Below are 8,968 nucleotides of genomic sequence, written 5' to 3' on the forward strand. Positions count from 1 at the left end.
TACGTACAAGGAGGTGAAACATCAACCACAGAGAGAGAGAGAGAGACTGGGGCTCCCATCTGGTCCATAAACACGACAGACTCTTACTACTCACCCCGTTAACCATCAAATTGGAGGAAGAGGAGGAGGAGGAGGAGGAGGAGGAGGAGGAGGAGGAGGAGGAGGAGGAGGAGGAGTGAAAGAGAAAGAGAGGGAGAGATGGGATGAAGACTTGAAAGGGAAGAAGGGAGGAACAAACGGAGAGAGGGGGGAAAGAGCGCTGCACACTCAACTCTTCAACCCCAAAGTATTTGGTCGCCCACGCCGTGTCTGTGGCCAGGTTGCCGTAGCAACGGAGCGTTGTGGGACGTCATTCTGGTGACTTGGGTGTGGAGAGGAAAGGGGGTCTCTCTCTCTCTCTCTCTCTCTCTCTCTCTCTCTCTTTCTCTCTCTCTCTCTCTCTCTTTCTGCCTCCCATCTTAACAGAAAGAAAGTTTTCATGAGGAAGGAGGTCAAAACTCGGAAGAATCAAAACTTTGGACTAGTTTATCAATCCCTCTCTGGTGTGTGTGTGTGTGTGTGTGTGTGTGTGTGTGTGTGTGTGTGTGCGCGTGTGTGTGTGTGTGTGTGTGTGTGTGTTGCAGAGGGGGGAGACGGCGCTCCACATGGCAGCGAGGGCCGGACAGTCCAATGTGGTGCGATATCTGATCCAGAATGGAGCCCGAGTGGACGCCAAAGCCAAGGTAGACCCCGTTATGGAACCTAACTTAAGTACTGTGTGTGTGTGTATTCATAGATTTTTGCTTGACAATAATGATATTGTGAAGTGTGTTTGCGTATTTGCAAGCGTCAACTTACAGTACAAAGGCTTTGTCTAATGTTTTGTTTATATTTATGTCATATGTTTTTATTGGAAATGCGATTCGACCCATTCTGAAAAAGTCATACTCATACTGCCAAATGTTGTATTTTCTAGCAAAAATATTTATTGGAAATGCATCAAATTGATTTAATATTGACGTATAATTCACTAGAAATAGATTTATTTTCGTCATACTGCTCCTTTTCATCCTTCCCTTTTTGCATATGGAATAATCCGACTTTTCCATGAAAGATATCAGTTTTCTGTGCTTACCCACATCACATATTCAGATCGGTCTCGGTATCCCATTTGTTTGTTTGTTTGTTTGTTTGTTTGTTCGGTGCCCAGGACGACCAGACCCCGCTGCACATCTCGAGCCGTCTCGGTAAGCAAGACATCGTCACCCAGCTGCTGTCGAACGGGGCGTTCCCGGACGCCACGACCAACTCCGGGTACACGCCTCTCCACCTGGCGGCCAGGGAGGGGCACCGAGACGTGGCCTCCACGCTGATGGAACAGGGCGCCAGTCTGGGCATCATCACCAAGGTGTGTGTGTGTGTGTGTGTGTGTGTGTGTGTGTGTGGAGGCCGACCTTCTGAATAACGTCTCCGGAGTCAGAAAAAAACTTTTTTTCCTGGAGAGGCTCCCTTTGTTTCATGACCTCCATTTAAATGTCAGCGGAGCGTTTGATGGCCACGGTTACGACGGCCACGGTTACGACGGCCACGGTTACGACGGCGAGGAAAGTCCCTGAAAACGGGAAAAATGGATACGCGGTGGAACAAAGAAGGGAACTACTTGAGGTCCTGTTTTTGTAGGATCCCTCCACCAAGGGGCCATTTCATTGTTATTAAATTCAGACAAAGACTTTTTGTTTTTTACATCTGCTGTGTGTGGGTGTGTCTCGCTGAACAAAACGTGTTCACATCATAACCGTTTGTCATCATAACAGCTTATTTTCTGCAATAATCCAATTGCAAAAATCCACATTTCCATTTTTTTGTTCCCGTGAACATCTGGATCGGTCCACAGAGATGACGTCAGCCCTCCGTGGTGGGAGCTAGTGGCTCTAACACCGCACTAAAAATGCAGGAACAACATGTGTGCGTGCTCGACCTGCTTCGACACTGTGAACGGATATATGGCTCGACTCTGTGCAACTTTTATTTATTAAATCTTTCCCTGAAAGGTACGATAGGATTTTTTTTTTTTGCTGCATATTGCATATACATGCGCCGAGGAATGAAAATAGTGTGATGGATTGTAAAGAAGGCAGAGTGTTGCTACTTTCCCTATTGATTGCACGTTAAAGGACGAATATAATAAATTATAATCTAATTTTTTTTAAATGACGTGTATTGAACTATCGGAAAGGCATGATTTTCAAAATCGAGGGTCCCTGAACCTTAAAACCAGTCTGGATTCTTCATAACTATTAGTCGCCTAATATATTTGCATACGTCTGGAGAGAGCTGGTTCAAGGGTGTGTGTTGCGTCATAGCTGATGTAACACACACACGTTTCCACACCCTGAGGACCTATTTAATTTCATTATTTCTAAGCACCAAATAATCGGTTCCCCGTGTTTCGCCATGACACAACCCCGCGAGAGGCTCAATTAAACGTGATCAAACGCATATGATCGTGCGGATGTATGGAATCGCGAGAGAGCCGAGAGTAACGATTAGCCGACGGGGTTTTGTTTCTTTTAGTGCATTTTAACGTTCCTGCCCCGGTCGTCGTGTGTGTGTCTCTGCAGAAGGGATTCACTCCTCTGCACGTGGCTGCAAAGTACGGGAAGATCGAGGTCGCCAACCTGCTGCTGCAGAAGAGCGCTCCGTCGGACGCCGCCGGGAAGGTAACGCACCTCTAAACGCTGGCGTGGGAGAGGATGATGGGACGAGAGGGGGATGGGATGATGGGATGAGAGGGGGATGATGGGACGAGAGGGATGATGGGACGAGAGAGGGATGGAACGAGAGGGATGATGGGACGAGAGAGGGATGGAACGAGAGGGATGATGGGACGAGAGAGGGATGGAACGAGAGGGATGATGGGACGAGAGAGGGATGATGGGATGAGAGAGGGATGATGGGACGAGAGGGATGATGGGATGAGAGAGGGATGATGGGACGAGAGGGATGATGGGACGAGAGGGATGATGGGACGAGAGAGGGATGATGGGACGAGAGGGATGATGGGATGAGAGAGGGATGATGGGACGAGAGGGATGATGGGACGAGAGGGATGATGGGACGAGAGGGATGATGGGACGAGAGGGATGATGGGACGAGAGGGATGATGGGATGATGGGACGAGAGGGATGATGGGACGAGAGGGATGATGGGATGAGAGAGGGATGATGGGACGAGAGGGGGATGATGGGACGAGAGGGATGATGGGATGAGAGAGGGATGATGGGATGAGAGAGGGATGGGACGAGAGAGGGATGGGACGAGAGAGGGGACGAGAGAGGGATGATGGGACGAGAGGGATGATGGGACGAGAGAGGGATGATGGGACGAGAGGGATGATGGGACGAGAGAGGGATGATGGGACGAGAGGGATGATGGGACGAGAGGGATGATGGGACGAGAGGGATGATGGGACGAGAGGGATGATGGGATGAGAGAGGGATGATGGGACGAGAGAGGGATGATGGGACGAGAGGGATGATGGGACGAGAGGGATGATGGGATGAGAGAGGGATGATGGGATGAGAGAGGGATGATGGGACGAGAGGGATGATGGGACGAGAGGGATGATGGGACGAGAGGGGGATGATGGGACGAGAGGGATGATGGGACGAGAGGGATGATGGGATGAGAGAGGGATGATGGGACGAGAGGGATGATGGGACGAGAGGGATGATGGGACGAGAGAGGGATGGGACGAGAGAGGGATGGGACGAGAGAGGGATGGGACGAGAGAGGGATGGGACGAGAGAGGGGTGATGGGACGAGAGGGATGATGGGACGAGAGGGATGATGGGACGAGAGAGGGATGATGGGACGAGAGAGGGATGATGGGACGAGAGAGGGATGATGGGACGAGAGAGGGATGATGGGACGGGAGAGGGATGATGGGACGAGAGAGGGATGATGGGACGGGAGAGGGATGATGGGACGAGAGAGGGATGACGGGACGAGAGAGGGATGATGGGACGATGGGACAAGAGAGGGATGATGGGACGAGAGAGGGATGATGGGACGAGAGAGACAGACATGTTTGTTTTACAGCTCCACCCAAAGCTTTCACAGTCTCTTCATCACCTCGCTGCACTTTTCCCCTATAATAACCGCCCTGTGTGTGTGTGTGTGTGTGTGTGTGTGTGTGTGTGTGTGTGTGTGTGTGTGTGTGTGTGTGTGTGTGTGTGTGTGTGTGTGTGTGTGTGTGTGTGTGTGTGTGTGTGTGTGTGTGTGTGTGTGTGTGTGTGTGTGTGTGTGTGTGTGTGTGTGTGTGTGTGTGTGTGTGTGTGTGTGTGTGTGTGTGTGTGTGTGTGTGTGTGTGTGTGTGTGTGTGTGTGTGTGTCCGTCCAGAGTGGACTAACTCCACTGCATGTGGCAGCACACTATGATAACCAGAAGGTGGCGCTGCTCCTGCTCAACCAGGGAGCTTCACCGCATGCAGCCGCAAAGGTACGAGTCGGTGGAGTTGAATCGAATGTTCCTCAATGCACTGATGCACCAGAAACTCTCTCACTCTCTCACTCTCGCTCACTCTTTGGCTCTGGTTGAAAGCAGGCTGACCTAGTTTCAGTCGCCCACATGCAATTACACCCTGTACTATAGCGGAGAGAAGCGCTGCGATTGGCTGGTCGGACCCCCCCCTCTCTTTACGCTCTTAACAGGATCTATTTAGGAATTAGCCGGGCCCCAACAACGCTTACTCCCACCGGCAATGGCCCCAAACTAAACAATGATCTCAGTTAATGTGTTCATATCTTTTAGGTCTCCACGTGTTTAGAAAATATAGCTCCACACCTCCACAGTAATGCACCTTTTAAAGAGGATTAAGAGCTCTCCATTTAATTACCGCAGCAAAATGTACGAGTGAAGAGAAAATAGCTGGAAGAAATGGCTGATTTATTATTATAATAATATCACGATATTGCAATTTTATGCTGAATGTAAAATAATCACGTTTATGGTAGATTAACTCTCATTTTGTTAGTGTTTTATTCCTTTGAATAAATAATTGAAAGTATTGACCTCACTCTGTCTGTACGCTAAATATAAAGCTACAGCTAGCAATAGCTTAGCTTAACTTAGCTCGGCCAAATAAAGGCCTGTGACATCACTCTCCCTGTACAGATTAGACCGACAATAGATGCAATTCATTTTAATTTTTACACATTTTGTTGCCTTTCAAGCTAGAATAAAAAGAATATATACTGTATATTTTTAGGATTTTATGTAACGGACGGACACAAAGTAGCTAAATATTGGTGTGAAATGGAGAGAAAAAAGACGTTTATAAACTTGGTGTGTTGCGTATCTATTCACCTCCCTAATTAGGATTACCTTCAGAAGTCATATAGCTTCTTAAATAAAGTCCACCTGTGTCACAGGCAGCTTTTTCCCCTTCTTACTTCCAGTCTTTATGCTAAGCTAAGCTATGCTTCGTATTTAACATACAGATAAAAGAGTAGTATCGGTCAGCCATTAAGTACATTTCCCAAAATGAAAAACTACTATTTTTCATTGAAAATGCAGATAACACATAATACTTTATAAATGAACGTGTTTTTTTTAGTTTAAATTCAAACAGAATTGAGCTGTAGATTCAAGAATCTTCTTCTTATTCGCCTGAATCAAAGTCTATTTTGACCTCTTCTGTCTCCCTCCGGACCCCAGAACGGCTACACGCCGCTCCACATTGCGGCTAAGAAGAACCAGATGGAGATCACCACCACCTTGCTGGAGTACGGCGCCTCCACCAACACCGTGACCCGCCAGGGCATCACTCCCCTGCACCTGGCGGCGCAGGAAGGCAACGTGGACATCGTGACGCTGCTGCTGGCTCGAGACGCCCCGATAAACATGAGCAACAAGGTGTGCAGACTCGTGGCCTCTTTGGCCCACGATTATGTTAAGTTTCTACTTCTCTGGGTTTTATTCCACTGTATTCAACGCCTTTCTATCTGTATATTTCACTCTAGTTTGCACATCTAACTGTGTATTTAACTGTCCGTCCTCAGTCCGGTCTGACTCCGCTCCACCTGGCCGCCCAGGAGGATAAAGTCAACGTCGCCGAGGTCTTAGTCAACCAGGGAGCGACCGTAGACCCCGAGACCAAGGTACCGTTACCAGTCCACTCGTCCTTATTGTTCATCTATCAAGCAGCAAATGTGATGTGATGATTGGCTGCTTTTCTTCTGTTTTGTACCTTCACAAATGTGATATATTTAGTTTTGGGACCGTTGGTCTGTGGCTCCATGCGTTGAGTCTAGTGTCTAGTAGCATGTATGTCTATAAACATACTTATTAGTTTTTTTTGTCAAATCTTTTATTATATTAAATATTTTTCTTGAACTGTGCTTCACATAATAGTCCAATGCATACAGCAAAAAAAAAAAAGAAAGATGGGTAAAATTGTGTAAATAGCTCCTCGCCGATCACCTTTTTTCCCAATGATTTTGCTGTAGCTGGGATACAGTCCCCTCCATGTGGCCTGTCACTATGGCAACGTGAAGATGGTCAACTTCCTGCTGAAGAATCAGGCGAAGGTCAACGCTAAGACCAAGGTAACCATTTACTGTCTACGTGTATTTTTATTCTCTTGCAGAGGAGATAGAGAATATATATAATTAATATATAATTAATATATATATAGATGAATGAATCTAACATGTCTCTCTTTTTCCCTCCTGGGCAGAACGGTTACACACCTCTCCATCAGGCTGCACAACAAGGACACACACACATCATCAACTTGCTGCTACATCATGGAGCATCGCCCAATGAACTCACAGCTGTTAGTACACACACACACACACACACACACACACACACACACACACATACTAATACTACATTACCTGAGTTGTATTCTCAGTTCTCTAGCTACAAATTCTACCAAATGCACTCGCCTCTGTTAATATAATTATTAATGTTTGTATCCAGAATGGGAACAGCGCCCTGTCCATCGCCAGGAGGCTCGGCTACATCTCCGTAGTGGACACACTCAAAGTGGTCACGGAGGAAACTCTGACCACGCAGGTGAGCATGAAATGCATATCCCTATTTAGTGATGCACAATAACTGGAGGGCGTAATCGTGTTAACGTGGAGAACTCCAGCGTGAATTGATTTACTAGTGTTTAGCGGAAAGAAAATCATTGGTACTCAAGACTTCCTGCAGCAATGTCTCAAAATAAAAGCCTTCCATTGAACCTTTTTTAGTGGAAACACTGTTATGATCTGCAGGTTCAATGCAGTCATTTCCACTTTTAAACAAGTTAAAATGGTGTCAACGATACTCAACTTCCTGTGACAATGTTTCACAATAAAAGCCTTCCAATGAACCCTTTTCTAGTTTCGCTTTAAATGTGAAACTTCCCTAGTGTTAAGTTTCATTTGCGAAAGATAACTGCATACTAGATGTAGTATATTATATTTTACTATATACAGTATATATATTTTTTATTATATATACATATTTTGGAGTAGAAACACTGTTATGATCTGCTAGTTAAATGCAGTCATTTCCACTTTTAAACAAGTTAAAATAGTGTCAATGATACTCAACTTCCTGTGACAATGTTTCACAATAAAAGCCTTCCAATGAACCTCCCTTTTCTAGTTTCGCTTTAAATGTGAACATTCCCTAGTGTTAAGTTTCATTTGCGAAAGATAACTGCATACTAGATATAGTATATTATATTTTACTATATACAGTATATATATTTTTTATTATATATACATATTTTGGAGTAGAAACACTGTTATGATCTGCTAGTTAAATGCAGTCATTTCCACTTTTAAACAAGTTAAAATAGTGTCAATGATACTCAACTTCCTGTGACAATGTTTCACAATAAAAGCCTTCCAATGAACCTCCCTTTTCTAGTTTCGCTTTAAATGTGAACATTCCCTAGTGTTAAGTTTCATTTGCGAAAGATAACTGCATACTAGATATAGTATATTATATTTTACTATATACAGTATATATATTTTTTATTATATATACATATTTTGGAGTAGAAACACTGTTATGATCTGCTAGTTAAATGCAGTCATTTCCACTTTTAAACAAGTTAAAATAGTGTCAATGATACTCAACTTCCTGTGATAATGTTTCACAATAAAAGCCCACCATTGAACCTCCCTTTTCTAGTTGGCTTTAAATGTGATGCTTTAAATTCATTCGCGAAAGATAACTGCATAGTAGACTGCGTCATATTTTAGAGGAGACTATATTTGAGTAGAAACACTGTTATGACGAAGACTTCCTGTGACGACGTTTCACAATAAAAGCCTCCCAGTGGCTCAAAGGGAACAATCCCTCTCTCTCTTTCCTGCTCGGTTTGTAATGTGAAACATCTGCAGGAAGACTTTAAATCCGTTGTTCATTGTGCTATAAAAGAATAAAAAGGGAAACTTGTGAGAATAAAGACTTTAATTGTCTCTGTTGGACAGACCGTGATCGAGAAGCACAAGATGAACGTTCCAGAGACCATGAACGAGGTGTTGGACATGTCCGATGACGAAGGTGAGCGTCCACTGGATTTTGTTGTTGTTGTTGTTGTTTTCCATCTTTCAACTTATGTCGTTGGATTTCTTCATTTGACGTTTTAGCTACATTTTTCCATATTTCTCTTTTGTTTTTCCATATTCTTCCCTCTAACCTTCTCCTCCATCCCAATCACACAGTCTTTAAAGCCAATGTGCCCGAAATGATCACAGAGGACTATATATCTGATGTGGAAGAAGGTATTTTTTCATTTATTCTTCATTTTATTTCCTCCGTTTTAAATCTTCACTTCTTCTTTTCTGCACGTCAGTCATCTCTTTATTTATTTTTCTAACATTTCCAATCTTTTTACGTTTAAACGGAAAGTATCGTAGAAAAAATACCATAACGGGGCAATGCGTTCTCGTAAAGGTCCTCCATCTTTTGTCCTTCA

General features: G+C 44.6%; 1 protein-coding gene across 6 annotated transcripts in view; it reads left to right on the forward strand.

The window, feature by feature from the left end:
• Positions 1 to 8,968, forward strand: part of LOC117748933 (ankyrin-3-like) — a 123,948-nt gene that overhangs the window by 66,659 nt on the left and 48,321 nt on the right. For all 6 annotated transcript variants that reach the window (XM_034559081.1, XM_034559085.1, XM_034559083.1 and 3 more), the window contains exons 13-23: positions 624 to 722; positions 1,190 to 1,387; positions 2,601 to 2,699; positions 4,381 to 4,479; positions 5,698 to 5,895; positions 6,042 to 6,140; positions 6,489 to 6,587; positions 6,719 to 6,817; positions 6,967 to 7,062; positions 8,481 to 8,553; positions 8,715 to 8,774. In XM_034559081.1, the coding sequence (XP_034414972.1) occupies positions 624 to 722; positions 1,190 to 1,387; positions 2,601 to 2,699; positions 4,381 to 4,479; positions 5,698 to 5,895; positions 6,042 to 6,140; positions 6,489 to 6,587; positions 6,719 to 6,817; positions 6,967 to 7,062; positions 8,481 to 8,553; positions 8,715 to 8,774 (1,219 nt within the window). The remainder of the gene's footprint in view (positions 1 to 623; positions 723 to 1,189; positions 1,388 to 2,600; positions 2,700 to 4,380; positions 4,480 to 5,697; positions 5,896 to 6,041; positions 6,141 to 6,488; positions 6,588 to 6,718; positions 6,818 to 6,966; positions 7,063 to 8,480; positions 8,554 to 8,714; positions 8,775 to 8,968) is intronic.

The sequence above is a fragment of the Cyclopterus lumpus genome, chromosome 19, assembly GCF_009769545.1.
Source record: "Cyclopterus lumpus isolate fCycLum1 chromosome 19, fCycLum1.pri, whole genome shotgun sequence".
In the NCBI taxonomy this organism is placed as follows: domain Eukaryota; kingdom Metazoa; phylum Chordata; class Actinopteri; order Perciformes; family Cyclopteridae; genus Cyclopterus; species Cyclopterus lumpus.